Source organism: Ursus maritimus, unplaced genomic scaffold (assembly GCF_017311325.1).
Source record: "Ursus maritimus isolate PB19 unplaced genomic scaffold, ASM1731132v1 scaffold_20, whole genome shotgun sequence".
Classification (NCBI taxonomy): Eukaryota; Metazoa; Chordata; class Mammalia; order Carnivora; family Ursidae; genus Ursus; species Ursus maritimus.
Genome location: NW_024424453.1, coordinates 40,956,401 through 40,972,407, shown reverse-complemented (window position 1 = coordinate 40,972,407; position 16,007 = coordinate 40,956,401). Strand labels below are relative to the sequence as shown.

At 34.5% G+C, this 16,007-nt stretch overlaps 1 protein-coding gene across 2 annotated transcripts in view; it reads left to right on the top strand.

Moving 5' to 3' along the window:
* Positions 1 to 16,007, top strand: part of NGLY1 (N-glycanase 1) — a 59,175-nt gene that overhangs the window by 30,235 nt on the left and 12,933 nt on the right. For both annotated transcript variants that reach the window (XM_040636880.1, XM_008709352.2), the window contains exons 5-9: positions 4,489 to 4,711; positions 7,120 to 7,241; positions 8,225 to 8,370; positions 10,371 to 10,481; positions 11,769 to 11,933. In XM_040636880.1, coding sequence (XP_040492814.1) covers positions 4,489 to 4,711; positions 7,120 to 7,241; positions 8,225 to 8,370; positions 10,371 to 10,481; positions 11,769 to 11,933 — 767 coding nt within the window. The remainder of the gene's footprint in view (positions 1 to 4,488; positions 4,712 to 7,119; positions 7,242 to 8,224; positions 8,371 to 10,370; positions 10,482 to 11,768; positions 11,934 to 16,007) is intronic.

The following is a 16,007-nucleotide window of genomic DNA, read 5'->3' as shown; positions in this document are numbered from 1 at the left end:
GCAGTCTGATGCTAGTCGTAAGCTCTGAAACATTATCAGAGGCATAGGTTCCTTCTGTCTTTTGGCTCTGGCATACATGGTGTCCATTCTGCAGGTTACATCTCATAGTCTAAGATGGCTGCTAAAGCTCCAGCCATTATATCTGCAGACCAGGCATCAGGAAGAGGAAAGGGAGAAAAAACAAAAAGGAAACTCTGAGCCTGTTCTCTTAAAGCAGCCTTCCTTGGAATCTCACACAAAGCTTAGTCATTTGGCCTCCTTTATCTACACGGGAGGCTGGAATCTGTACTCTTTTAGCTAATGCATTGCCATCCCTAATAAATTATAATTCTGTAAATAAAGTATTGGCAGATGGATATTGTGTGGCAACTAGCACCCTCTGCCCCAGTGACTGGCACTGAAATGATGACAAAACCTCCTTTGTCCAGGTTGTTGATTTTCTTTCATTCATTTTTTTTTTTTTTCATTTTTCGCCCCAAATTAAATCTTACTCTGGGTTTCTGAACTAGGAAAAGTGTTCTGGTCTGAAGCAGAAGTGAGGACCTGGGAAGCCTACCCACTGAGATACCTTTAGAGATAGTCAAGGCTCAGAGAAACATGATTTCATAGCTCTGGCTTGGAAGACTGAAGATTTATCATGATTGAGTGTTCCAAATACAGCCGAAACACCTTTTGCGAAGAGGAAAGAACCCTGTCGTTTTGGAAAAGTGAAACAAAATATATGTTTGCCCACTAAATTGAATGTGAAGACATGGGAGGAAGAATGTTGAGTATTAAGGTGTGTCAAAGGATGAGGCTACCTGTACTGATGTTTTTACTGATTTTCTTCTCATTCCCTCTTTTGCACACTAATGTCTGTGATTTTCATAGGATGGAGTTAAGACTTACACATGTTAATTTTATCTTTGTCACTGAAAAGTTACCAGAAATCTATTGTATGGTGTTTTTGAAGATGCTAAATGTATTAATCTGAAGTCTTGAGTATAATTTTAAAATGTACTCTCCACATTCTAATATATTCTCCATACTCTGCATACTCTCACAGAATTCAGCATCTAAAAAAAACCAAAAAACAAATAAAGAATTCCACATCTAAGTCCAGCCTCCCTTTAAGCCCCCGATCTCTGAGCTTTCTGAGCTCTTATCCTCTACAGACAGGATTCCACTTGCGTTTCTCTGAGCCTTAATAAAGGATATTGCTCGATCAAGGAGCACAGACCCTCATAGTCCTACTTCTAACTGGGAGGCTGCCGGTGTATACCTGGAGTACACAGAACACAGAAGCACAAGGATGCTGTCTTCCTTTCCCTTCTTTTCCTAATTTGATAATGACTATTTGGTGAACAGTATTAATTATAGTTAATATTATGAGGCTTATTTGTTTAGTCCTTCCATCATTCATTCAGATATTTACTGAGCACCTATTGTGTGACAAACACAGCTCAAGATGTTGGGGATACAGCAGTGAACAAAACAAAATCCCTGTTGTCACAGGGTGAGACAGACTAAAAAACCCCAAGTACTCAAATATAGCAGGTTGTTAAGTGCCGGAAAGACAAGCAAGTCAGGATAACAGTAGAGAGAGTGACTAGAAAGGTTTGGTATAAGCTTCTCTGGAAAGCAGTGATTTACATTCCAGGTAGAGGGCACCATCAACTGCACAGGCTCCCCTAGGTGAGAGTGAGCTTGGCATGTTTAAAGGATGGCAGGGAGGACATTGTGCCTGTAGCAGAATGAACAAGACAGAGGTCAGAGAAGTAAAGAGGGTATATTAGTTTCCTGTGTCTGCTGTAACAAATTATCACAAACTTGGTGACCTAAAAGAACAGAAATTTATTCACTCCCAGTTCTGGAAGTCCATAATCAGTGTCACTGGGGCCACGCCTCTCTCTTCTGCTATCACATCGCCTTATCTGTATGTGTGTAAAATTTCCCTCTGCTTCCCTCTTAGAAGGATAGTGTGCATTTAGGGTCCACTGAGATAATCCAATATAATCCCCCATCTCCAAGTCCTTAACTTCATCATATCTTCAGACTGTTTTTTTTTCTTTTTTTCTTTTTTTTTTTTTTTGCTGTATTTAGTAACAGTTATAGAGTCCAGGGGTTAGAATGTGGGTATCTTTTGGTGGACCATTGTTCAGCCTACCAGAGGAGACCAACTGTGGTAAGGAAGAATAAGAGTAGAGACTTTGAACTGTATCCTGAGTGAGATGGAAACCTCATTGGAGGGTTTTGAGTGATATAATAATCTACCTTGCATTTTTAAAAAGATGACTATGCTTTAGGCTCTTGATGGAGAAGAAGGGTGTCAGTTCTGTATTTCTAAAGTTCATTTTTAATTAAATACAGACCTTCATATTAAATGAGAAAAGCTAAACTCTCCCTGCCAGTTGGTCCTACACCTCTTCCATAGGTAACAGCTATTATCATGTGGTATGTTCCTTTTCATATCTTCTCCTATGTATTTACACCCATAAATAGTTACCTGCAAAAATAGTTCAAGTTGTGTGGGTTTACATAAAATTTATCATCCCATATATCTTCAATTTCTTGGTGTTTTTCATTTACTAACTTGTCTTAGAAATATTTTTAACCCTCCGTAGTGTTCTATAGTATGCATATACCATTATTTGTACAGTTCCCTATTGATAGACATTGAGATTATTTACCATTTTTCTCTATCCTAAATGCTCCTACAGTGAGAATTCTTGTAAAGCATGCCTTGTGGTGTATATGCACAAGTGTTTCTCTGAGATAAAAATGTCAAGTTTGTGTGACTTTAACACTGTAAAGGTTCCTGTCAAGCAAATTGCCTTTCAGTTTACATTAGAAGTGTCAGAGTATTTATTTCCACTAATGAAATTATTGGACTTCTTTTATAGGCTTTGAATTTTTCTAATGGGTTTGCTAATATTCTTACCGATTTATAGAAGTTCTTTATTTTGGATACTTTTCTTTTTTAGACATGTTACATTTTTTTTTCCTCCTGGTGTTTTGTTTAATTTCATTTAGTGTATCTTTTGAAATTCATAAGCTTTAACTTTTAATATAAGAAAGTTTTTTTCCCCATTATAGATTTCACAGTCTGCATCTTGTCTAAGAAGGCCCTTCCCTACCACAAAGTCACAAACGTATTTTTTGTAACTTCTGTTACCTTTATAGTATTCCTTCTCTCAATATAGAATTTTTGTATTATCCCCAAATCATTTATTGAATAGTCCGTCCTCTTAGAACTACTTTGAAAGGCTAACTTCATTAGATGCTATGTGTCACTTAGAAATCTTTCAGGAGTCATTCCTTTGTTTCTTCACCAATATCACAATATTTTAATTATTAGAATTTTGTAATGTCTTTTGACATGTACTAAATGAATTTATCGTATTGTTCTTAGTCAAGTTTTATGAAAAATTAATTTATAAATTTTTAATTAAGTAAATTTTTTAAATTAAATACTTTTTAAATTATAATTGTAATTGGGTTTACATTAAATCACAGATTAATTTGTAGAAAATTAACAACTTTAGAATATTGTTTTCCCATCCAGGAACATAATATATTTCTGGCCTTTATTAAATTCTCTAGTTTTTTTTTAATATAGTTTTTTTCATTTTGAACTATATCAAACAGAAATAGAGTGAGTATAGAAATAGAGTATAATGTATCAAACACCTATGACCAGCATTAAACTTTACCAGGTCTTTGCATTATGCCATATATTTCCTTCATATGTATGTTTTCTGATCTCTTCTTAATAATAAAACATGAAAGAGATGAGAACTCCCTGTATGTGTCTCCTAGATTCTTTTCTCGTCTTGTTCTCTCCTCAGAGATACCACAGTCTTGAACATGGCCAAGAGACACATTTTTATTTGATAAATAGATACAATTTTATGTAATATTATAGGCCATATTTACTTGCCAGGGTTTTTGAATACCGTGTAGACACTGTTGTGTTTTTAGGTGATTTGTGATGAGTATTCACAGATGGGTATAGTTGAAACACTGATAGAAAAGCTTATAGGTTGAGTTTTTAAGGTGTCTGGAATTCTATGATTTCTGCTTGGGATTTTCTGATTGTTTCTTGTTCACTTGTGTATATATACCTGATAACAAATTGAATGTAGTCCTTTTTAAATGTTTTTAAAAAATTAAACTGATTTCTTAACCTCCCTGTGTTTCAAGATCAACTACACGTTGACCATAGTTCCCTAAGAGGTTGTTGTGTTCAGCTCACTTGTTAGTACGTAATGTTGGTTAGAGGTTACGGAGTGATGAATGTCCTGCTATAAATGTGCAACGTATTAGGTCATTGTATTTCAGCGTGGTTCACAATATGCTGACAGTTCTTTTCTTACATCATATTTGTGAAAACCTCTTAGATCTTATATTTTAATATATTTCGGCTCCATATTCAAGAATAAAATGTGTGTGCATATTTTTAGTTTTTGTCAGTTTTAGATCTTACTTGACTCTGTTTTAACTTCTCAGGTACTAATGTAAGTGATGAGGATTTTCTTCTGCTGGAGCTTTTACACTGGTTTAAGGAAGAATTTTTTCAATGGGTGAATGACATGTTGTGCAGCAAATGTGGTGGCCAGACTAAATCTAGAGGTGAATCATTATTCCCCAATGATGATGAGATGAAGTGGGGTGCAAACAGAGTAGAAGATCATTACTGTGATGCATGCCAGTTCAGCAATCGATTCCCAAGGTGGGTGTCCACTGACAGTAAAGTTAGAGTGATGTCTTAATGGAATGGTTAGAAAAGAATTTTTATTAAATGAACTCTTCAATAATTAGTAATATATTCTTCAAGGACAGAGGTCAGCAAGCTGTGGCTGGCAGCCCAGATCCAGCCCCCATCTTATCTTTATAAATAAAGTTTTATTGGACACATTTATGCTGATTTGTGTGCTTACGGTTTATAACTCTCTCTACATTACAGTGGCAGGGTTAATATTGGCAGCAGAGGCCATATGGCCTGCAAAATCTAAAATAATTACTGCCTTTTTATTGGAAAAGTTTGTTTATTCTTGCTCTGGGATATAAATTATGTATAGTCTTAGCACATTTAATGCTGTAAATCTTGTATTATTCTTTTAATTATATAACTTTAAATTTTCTGATAACTTTAATAATAATTGATAGCACATAAAAATAACACTGGCGACATTAATAATAATACTGATAAACTGTGACAGTAAAGACAGTGCTGTACTTAAAATAATCATCAGATGGTGATACGGAAGGTAGAAGTATAGTACCATCATATTATTTTCTTTTTAACAACAGAATTTTGTTTTAATCAGGTGCCTCCCCTACCCAACCTAACATATCCTCATTATCTAAATTTTAAACTAAAGAAGTTTGAACTTTTCAATTAACTTTTTTCATCCTTTAATTCACAAGCCTCTTATCAAAATTTTTAATTGACAGTACTTACAGACATTGGCTATGTCATTGGTCAAGAAAAGATACCAAGTATTTGAAATACTTAATTTTTGGAGCTTAGGGACTCAGTTTTGTCTTAACTAGGAACCAGCTCTGTGATGTACACAATATACTATGTACAGAGTCCAATATAAATTATAATTATATAAAATTAGTTCAAGTTATTTCTTCAGTCAGCATACATTTGCACAGGCACTTTGCAAAGACTGGAAGGTAAAAAAAATATATAATTAAATCTCTTTCCTCAAACTTTTCTAGGCAGTTAGATATAAACTGATAATGCAGTGTGGAGGGACACAGACTAACAAAGATATTTACTCTTTTCCTTTCTACCTGTTTGCTTGTTTAACTGTTGGCTGTTCCGTATACAGAGTTGGGATGATGAACACTATTAATTCTAGGCTAAGCTGGTGATTCAACTTGGCACAAGTAGTATGAAGAGGCATAGGATGCTCTAATTCTGCCATTATTACTTCTTCATGTAAATTTACATCTTTTTTCAATTACTTAACTACTTTAGTTACAGATTCTTTTAATTTAGCTAGTTTAAGCCATAGCACCTGCTTAAGACAGACTTGTCATTGTCGAGCCAGTTTATTCATGTAATGGTTTAAGCTCATGGCCAACATCTCTGCTGAGCTAGGGCACATTTCTTGCTTAGCTTTATCAACCAAGATCCTTCTCAACACAGTATGCAAAATTTGGTGTTCTCCAATTTTATGATAATTTTATAATTGGGGTAACTTTTACAGCATTGTTGCAAACATTTTTCAAAAAACAGCTTCCAAATTAGCAAGCACCTTTAAATAGTTAAGAAGGAAAAAAATTCTATCAAAAAGATCGTTAAAGGGATGCCTGGGTGACTCAGTCGGTAATGTGTCTGCCTTTGGCTCAGGTCACGAACCCAGGGTCTTGGGATGAGTCCTGAGTTGGGCTCCTTGCTCAGCGGAGAGCCTGCTTCTCCCTCTGCCTGCCACTCCTGCTTATGCACTGGCACGCGTGCACTCTCTCTCTCTCTCTCTCTCTGTCTCTCTGACAAATAAATAAAATCTTCAAAAAAAAAAATCATTAGACAGAAAATTAGTGTTTTGAATAGAATTGATTTCAACTAAGTTTTTTTTTCAACTAAGTTTTAAAATCTTTATTGAGTAGTTTGTTAAAGTTATTTACCTTTTAAATATATGAGCTAATTATACCACTTGTTAGAGTAATACTAATGCTTTAAGCAGATTTCCTAGAGAATCTGCCTGTCCAAATCTAATCTGTCCTTCAAGGCCTGATTCAAATACAAGCTCTCCTCCCAACCACACTCTCCCGTAACACTGAATCTGACCTATTATATAGTTTTATCGCATTCTGCCATGTGTTAGTTATTTATGTTAATTCCTTCTTCCTCTAAGGCCTGTAAACTCCTTGAAGGCTGTACTAATCATTTTTCACTAAAGCTTCTAACATAATGCCTCATATATTCTAGACTCTTTAATCATTATCTAAGAATGTGAAATGAAGCTAATATAATATTCTATGTCAACTATATTTCAGTTAAAAATAATTTTTAAAAATGTGAAATTAAAAAATATTACTGTTTAGCACAGAAGTAATATAAATTGTGTAAAATTCTTGATTTTGTCAATGAATCAAAGCTTTTTTATGGTTATTTTAAAACAGATATAATAACCCTGAGAAACTTTTGGAAACAAGATGTGGACGGTGTGGCGAGTGGGCCAATTGTTTTACACTGTGCTGCCGAGCCTTAGGGTTTGAAGCTCGCTATGTTTGGGACTACACAGGTACAAAACGTGTGAGCAGAGTAGTAGGGCTGTGCAGACTTCAGGATTGGGTTTACAGTTTGGACTCATCATTTTCTGTTACTTTCTGTCCTTGTTATTCTGAGCTTCCATTTACCTTCTATAAAATAACAATAATATCAACCTCATTAGTTTTTTGTGGGGATCTCAAGACTTTTGTAGTACACTTACCATTTTGTCTGGTACTTTAAATATGACACTATAAACATTCTTTTATAAACAATTTACCATGACAGTTGTAATAATGCTTTTTCTATATGAATAATAACATGTAATATGCTGTAGAAATCTTCATTTTTGTAGGGATTAGTATAAAAGATGTAGTAATCCTTAATCTCAGTATACAAAAAAAAATGTAATAAAAGCCATGTGAAATTTATATTGTCCTTATTTAGAAATGACTCGTCCCATCTACACATTTAAAAGTTGTTTCCCTTGTTCTCAGAATTTTACATGTGTTTCTGTTTTTTTAGGATAAAAATGAAACCTTCACTTAAGAATTACTGTTCTCTTGCAATCAAATAGAGAACATCAGTAACCAGAGATCCTTTGTTAGACCTCCTACTGGTTGTGGGACTTAAAGGGCAAAAGAGACTGCCGTTTCAAAAGTGGCATTAGCTCCTTTGTATTAGCAAAGATGGAGCCTGATGTTTTTGATGCTGTTCAGTATCTTCACCTTTTTAGAGATAGAGCTCACATTATTTTTAATTAAGCTTAAAACTGCATAAAGGACATATTCCAAAAACATTTTCAAGGATTTCAAAGAGACAGAAAAATTAAAACAAGTATTCTAGAGTCTTATGTGCCCCAAAATGCTCAGACCTATTAACTAAAATTTAGACTGTTACAAATTCTGATGTGATCCTTATCTTAGGAGTTTGTATATAGTTGTTGGAAATCATTCTGGTTTTATAAATTTAACTTTTATTTCTTTCCTTTCTGTTGCTCTCTTGTCTGTTGAGTAGACCATGTCTGGACAGAAGTCTATTCTCCTTCTCAGCAGCGGTGGCTGCACTGTGACGCATGTGAAGATGTCTGTGATAAGCCGCTCCTTTATGAAATAGGGTGGGGCAAGAAGCTTTCCTATGTCATTGCATTTTCTAAGGATGAGGTAAGGCATAAGCAAGAAACATTTTTTCCTAAGAATGAAATATAATTTCTTTTGGACAGCTTCTGAAGGTATAATTGACATACAATAAGCAGCTTATATTTAAAATGTATAATTTAATAAATTTTGTCATTTGTATGCACTCATGAAATTATCTTTGAAGTCAAGATAGTGACATACTCACTATCCCTGGAAGTTTCCTTATGTCCTTTGTTATCCCTCCTTGCCTCTCTCTAGGCAACCATGCATCTGCTTTCTCTCACTATAGATTAATCAGCATTTCCAGAGTTTTACATAAAATGGAATCATACAGTGTATATTCTTTTTGGTAGGCGTGGTCTGGTTTCTTTTACTCAGCATAATTATTTTGCAATTCACCCATGTTATTCTTACACATTAATAATTTATTATTTTGGGGCAAATGGGTGGCTCAGTCGGTTAAGCGCCTGCTTTCAGCTCAGGTCATGGTCTGGGATTGAGCCCCATGTCAGGCTCCCTGCTCGGCAGAGAGCTCTCTCTCCTTCTGCCTGCCAGTCCGCCTGGTTGTGCTCTCTCTCTCTCTCTCTGTCAAATAAATAAACAAAATCTTTAAAATAAATAAATAAATTTTTTAAAATCTTTAAAAAAATAATTTACTATTTTTATTGCTGAATATTCCATCGTATTCATGTACCATAGTTTATCCATTCACCTGTTGATGGGCATTTGGGTAGTTTCCAGCTTTTTACTATTTCAAATAAAAGCTGATGTAAACACTTATGAACAAGTCTTTATATCGCCATATGCTGTCTTTTCTCTTTGGTAAATGCCTAGAAGTAGAATGTCTGGATCATATGGTAGGTGTATGTTTAACTTTTTAAGAAACTGCTGAACTCTTTTCCAAAGTCACGTGCCATTTTATATTCTCACCAGCAGTATGTGAGAGTTCCCAGTTTCTCTATAGCCTTGCTAACACTTAGTATGATCCTCTTTTTTTTTTTTTTTTTTTTTTTTTTTTAGTTTTAGCTCTTTTAAAAGATGTGAGGTGGTATCTCACTGTGGTTTTCATTTGCATTTCCCTGAGTATGATACTGAGTATCTTCTTACGTGCTTACTTGCCATGCATAGTCCTCTTTGCCCATCTTTTTAAATTGGGTTGTTCATTTTCTTATTGTTGAGTTTTGAGAATTCCTTATATATTCTGCATACAAGTCATTTGTCAGATAAATGCTTTGCAAAGATTTTCTCTTTGTCAGTGGTACGTCTTTTCATTCCGTAAGTGACTTTTGAAGAGACAAAATTAATAAAGTCCAGGTTATCAATTTGTTCTTTTAGGGATTGTCCTTTTTTTCTTTGTTAAATGAGGTATAATGGACATATTATATAATTGCACATGTACAAAATAATGAATGATTCAGTATTTGTATAGATGGTGAAAGGATGGATTTGCTTTTTGATGTATCTAAGAAATTTTTGCCTATCCCAACCCACAGTGATTCTACCCTGTGTTTCCTTTAAAAGTTTTATACTTTCGGTTTTACATTTGGGTCTGTCATCCATTTTGAGTTAATTTTTGTATATAGTCCACTGTGTGGGTTGAAATTCATTATTTTCCATTTGGATAACAAGTTGTTCTAGCATCATTTGTTGAAAAGTTTGCCTTTTTTCCATTGAATTGTCTTTGTACCTTTGTCAAAAATTAGTTCTTTAATATAAATATAATAAAAATGGAACAAGTTTTTATTTGTTGAATTTTATGAAATCAGCTTTGTATATAAGTTTTAAAAAGCTAAATGTTCTGGAAATCTCATTTTATCAGTCTTTCCTGAAAGTGTACCTGTTAGAAAATGAATAAAAAGCATATTCTTTTTTATTTTTTTCCATAGGTTTTAAAATTTTAAACAAAGGATAGCATTTAAAAAATCTATTTAAGATTTTTTTTACATTTTAGATACATTCTAGGTAGTTAGCAAATTGAGGTTGATGGTTGTAATCTTATTAAATACTGTATCCTATAATTTGAGGTGGTTGATGTCACTTGGCGATATTCTTGTAAACATGACGAGGTAATCTCCAGAAGAACTGAAGTTAAAGAAGAATTACTTCGAGAAACTATTAATGGACTTAATAAACAGGTATGAGCATTTGGCATTTCTGAGAGGACATTTGAAGTTTTTTATATAATCAAGAGTGGCCAGTTTTTAACCCGTTGAAATTCTGAAAGTAGTAGCATTATTTTGCAAGCAAAAAAATTCTAATATGTTTAATTTTTTTTTTGTTCATTGAAAATTTCGAGGACTCATTTTAAATATTACGGGTTTTTTGCGTATTCAGGTGTCATAACATCTTTTAGTGAAACAAAGCAAAGTTTAGTGAAAATCAGTGTAATACTAGACATAAAAAGTATGTTTTTATTTTTCAAAGAAATTGTGTCTTGAATATAATTACACACACTTCTCTAAGGATGGAAATTTTTGAAACAACGCACAGGAAATTGTTAACAGTGACTACTTCTGAAAAGAGGAACTGGAGTTTCAAAAAGGAAGAGTCAGTTTTTATTTTATATCCCTTTGGTAGTATTGAAATTTTTTACTATTATACATGTGTGACATTTTTTATAATTTAAACACCATGATTTTGCTTCCGGCAAACAGTTAGAATAGGGCAGACCCACTTAACCCAGTGATTGAGTTTCAAGGTGAAGTTTCTTTCGGTCTGTTTAGAATTTCACCTTCTACTGTGCAGCCCTTCAGAGATCCTAACCTGAAAATCTGGAGTGTTTACTGGAGCCTCTCACCTTGAAAGGCTTTGAACTCCAGCCTATTTACTCCACAGTACTATGATTCTTTAAAAATTCTGCTGTTTTTCAGCACATGAGCCATCATTTCATGGTTGCTTTCTCACTCTCTTTTGCTCATACCAGTTAATAATTGGCAAATGCCTGGAAGCAAAAGAGGTGGAGTATGTTCAGTTCACCACAATTCATTTCTTTCCTTAGGATCTTAGCTTCTTTAGTTGTGGTTACCTTGGTAGCTTTCTGTTGTATTTAAACAGGTGTTTGTACGTTTGTATCTGCATATAATGTTTTGCCCAGCTTTAGTCTTTTCTTGGACAGTTGGTCAGACACAAGCTAGTCTGTCGTAGCTGAAAGCAGAAGTTGCTATCTTCATTTTAAAATCTAGGACAGTAAAGGTCATGAAGAGTTGGATATGGATGTCAAATTATTTCCTTACATAAAATTTGTAAAATTATTTTAAGTTTTCTGCAGTGTCTTAGTTTCCAAATAACTATGTGTGAACAGAAAGTTGGTTACGTCTTTCAAGATCCCATTAAAATACTAATGTTTTATGTATATTCTTACTTATAGGTGAACCTTTACATTTCCCTAATCCTAATGACTTTTTTTAAAACATGAATTACAGAGGCAAATATCTTTGTCAGAAAACAGAAGAAAAGAACTTCTCCAGAGGATAATTGTGGAGCTTGTTGAATTTATATCTCCCAAAACTCCTAAACCTGGAGAACTTGGTGGAAGAATATCTGGATCAGTGGCTTGGAGAGTAGCCCGAGGTGAAATGGGTCTAGAGGTATTTAATTCATTATAGCATGATAATCTTTTCACTTTACTGTTCCCAATACTGTGCTCTTTACTTACAGAAAAATGGCCAAGACCTTTTTTTTTTTAAAGATTTCATTTTTCATTTGACAGAGAGAGAGAGAGAGCACAAGCAAGGGGAGCTGCAGAAGGAAGAAGCAGACTCCCCGCTGAGCAGGGAGCCCGATGCCCTGGGCTTGATCCCAGGACCCCGAGATCATGACCTGGGCCAAAGGCAGACGCTTAACCAACTGAGCCACCCAGGTGCCCCAGGCCATGACCTTTCAATGAACTTTTTAGAGTAATTATTAAAAAAACATAAACATTTGAAAGAACCAATAATTGATTGACATAGTATAGTCACATGCAGGAGTTAGCAAGGTATTTTAAAATAGGATTTTCTTTCATAAATTTTCAGTGTAGTGTAACTGTTACTGAAGTACATACAGAAAAATGCACAAATTATAAGTGTACAGCTTAACAAATTTTCACAAATTGAGCACCCATGTAACCAACAACCAGAGTGAGACGTAGACCACCGGAATCCGAGGAATAACCGTAAGTTCCCTTCTAGTCACTTCTTCCACCACCAAGAGTAACTGGTTTCTAACATCATAAGTTAGTTTTGCCTGTTATTGTGCTTTATGTAAATGGAATTGATAGCATATGTACTCTTATAAATACATTTTTCTCTTATTATTTTGTGAAATTCAGACTTGTTGCTGCATGTTTATGGCACATTTATTCTCATTGCTATATAATATTCCATTGTATAAATGCAATTTATCCATGCCACAATTGATGGGTATTTAGGCTGTTTCTGGGTTTTGACTGTTAAAAATCGTACTGCTGTGGACGTTTATATACGTGTTTTAGGTGAATATGTATTTATGCATTTGAGTTAGATATATACCTAGGAGTGGAATTGCTAGGCTATAGAGTAGGAGTTAGGAGTATGTTCAGCCTTGGGGGATACTGCCAAGCAGCTTCCCAAAGAGGTTGTGCCAGTTTACGCTCTCACCAGCAGTGTATGCAAATTTTCCACATTGTTCCCTGTAGTTGGTATTGTCTTTTCATTTTAGCAGCTCTGGTGGTATGTAGTAATATTACATTGTGATTTTACTTCGCATTGTGGTGATGACTCATGAAGTGGAATGCCTGTTCTGTAAATATTTGGATATCCTCTTTTGGGAAATGCCTGTTCAAGTTTTTCAGAATAAGGGGCACCTGGGTGGCACAGTCGTTAAGCGTCTGCCTTTGGCTCAGGGCGTGATCCCAGCATTCTGGGATCGAGCCCCACATCAGGCTCCTCCACTAGGAGCCTGCTTCTTCCTCTCCCACTCCCCCTGCTTGTGTTCCCTCTCTCGCTGGCTGTCTCTGTCAAATAAATAAATAAAAAATCTTTTTAAAAAAAAAAGTTTTTCAAAATAAAATTTTATATATTTTAGAGAACCTTTTTTACCTTTTTTCATATATATGTATGTATTTAAAAACATACATACACATATATAAATTTTATCAAGTACAGTGAGAAAAATAATAGAGTCTGGTTAATTCAGTGGATGAAAGTGTTTATTTCTTATTTATTTGTTATATCCGTCTGGTATTGGCTAGAAATTATTATTGCTGGTGTGATTCCTATTATATTGTCAAATTTATATTAAGATATTATATCTTGGTTAATGTCCCAAAATTAACGAAAAATGGAAATATGCCTATATTAGGATCTAGGTGAAAAGCATTGTGCTCTGTAATGGACATTAAGAAAGTACAGTAGACCTGTCCCTTGCCCTTAGGGAACTTAAAGTTGACCCAGTAGAAAGTATTTTATATAAATGTCTAAGAAGATATGTAATGAAAGATGCTTAGAAGGAAAATAATCCACCATGATATATCAGAATTCCAAAGAAATTAGAGTTTTATATCTACTTTTTCTAAATTTGCCATTGTTGGAACCCATTTCTCCAATAAAGGAATATGTCCAAAATGGGTGAATTATCCCCAGTAAACTTTATGTTTGCTTTTTAATTTACTTCATCTTTAGGAGGCAGTTGAAAGTGTTGGTTCAGCCATAGAATTACAAGATCTAAATTCAACAGATAATTCAAATCACTGCTGATGCAGTGCAAGTTACAAGTTTAAATCTAAATGAAGCCCGTTTAAAAGAGCTAATTTAATTCACAGCTGTGTTCAATTTAAATAAAACATCGATATTAGGTCTTCATTCTTTTTTCTTTTTATGGATGGTTGTGCTTCCTCTTGTATGGCATGTAAGTTGATTAAACTTTAAAAATATGAATTGGGTCATATGCCCAGATTGTCTTCCCTTTTGAAATTTTTTTTTTTTTAATTTCTCAGTTACTGGAGACCATTACAGCCATGGATTCAAAAAATCATTTTCCTCTTTAGAAGTAGATGTTTGTTTTAAAAGTAAATTGAATAATGAAAAATGTCAGTCCTAAAAAGTTACAGAACTGTACCTTGAAATCATTTGGGAAAAAAAAGGAAACATTGGTGATATTGTTTCCTAAAAGAAAAGTTTTATCTTAATCTTAGATTTAAAAGATTTTATGAGGGGCATCTGGCTGGCTCAGTCGAGCGTCCGACTCTTGATTTCAACTCAGGTCATGATCTCAGGGTCATGAGATCAAGCCCCACATCAGGCTTCGCACTCAGTGTTGAGTCTGCTGGTCCCTCTCCCTCTGCTCCTCCCCCCACTCGCTCGCTTTCTCTCAAATAAATAAATAAAATCTTTTAAAAAATTCTATGAGGTATTAATGTTATTCTTACTCCAGATTATTCAGTTGCATATATGATTATGTTCAGTAGCATAAATATCTTTCTTTTCCCTTTGGTAATTAGTTATCCTTTGTAAATTAGTAGATAATGCTACTTTTAAATTTCATTTCCATTTCGTTTATGTCAACACCCTAAAATATCTTTGATAAAGAAGAAAAGAACTGGGAAGTTTTGTTACATCCTTGTTTTGAACTTATCATTCATAATTATAAATCAATTTCTAAAAATAAGCTGCTTTTTTTCTTTACCGTTTTGACAGTAATATTTACAGGTTCTACTAGGGAATTATCTTTTTCATACATTTAATGTTACTACTTTAATAATGCCGACAGTGATGTCTATACACACACACTTTTTTTCTTTTTGTTTCTAAGATGCTTTATATTCTGCTTATTGATTCTTGTACATTTGAAGTTTTCATATTGTTTAATACCAGTACCCAATGTTTAACAAAAAAGCATTGCCTACTCTTTTGATTGATTAGCACGTACTGTGGCAAGACATTGACACAGACTAGAGCAGCGGTTCTCAATGGTGGGTGATTTTTGCCTTCCAGGGGATATTTGGCAATGTCTGGTAAGACAACCTGCAGTGCACAGGGCAGCTCCTGTAACAAAATGCTACGATGCCCATGTCTAAAGGACAGGGGCCATTGTGTTAGTGGCACATAAAGACACACAGGATAAATATATTATCTTTCTTAAACTTTAGATTCATTCTGTGATTTCAGGATTTCTCGGGACTGATTTACATTACAACAAACATGGATTTATTTTGGGCTAGAATGCAAATTTTTCCCTAATTGTGAGGTAAAACATAACCTTTTGTAGTAATTTCACACATTGAAGATTGTTTCAAGCTATGTGTCCCAGGCACTGTCCTAGTTTAGGGTATCCGGAAAGGACATTAATGAAATGGCTTTAAGTTGAGGCCAGAAGGATGAGAATCAAGTATATGGAGAGTAGAAAGAACAGCATTCCAGCAGCAGGTGTCAAGGTCCCGAGGCAGGAACTAGCTGGACCTATTTGAGAAGCTAATGGAAGAGTAACATAAGACTGGTTAGAGAAGTAAGTAGGGAATAGATCATTTAGAGCCCTAGTAGCCTTGGTAAAGGTTTGGAATTTAAATACAGTGGAAGTCATTGGAGTGAGTTAAGCAAGAAAGTGACGTATCCCAATTTATCCCAATTTCTAGAAAATCACTTTCATTACTATGTGGAGCATGGATAGGAGAGGTAAGAGTTGATAGCTGGGAGTCAACTTTAGGA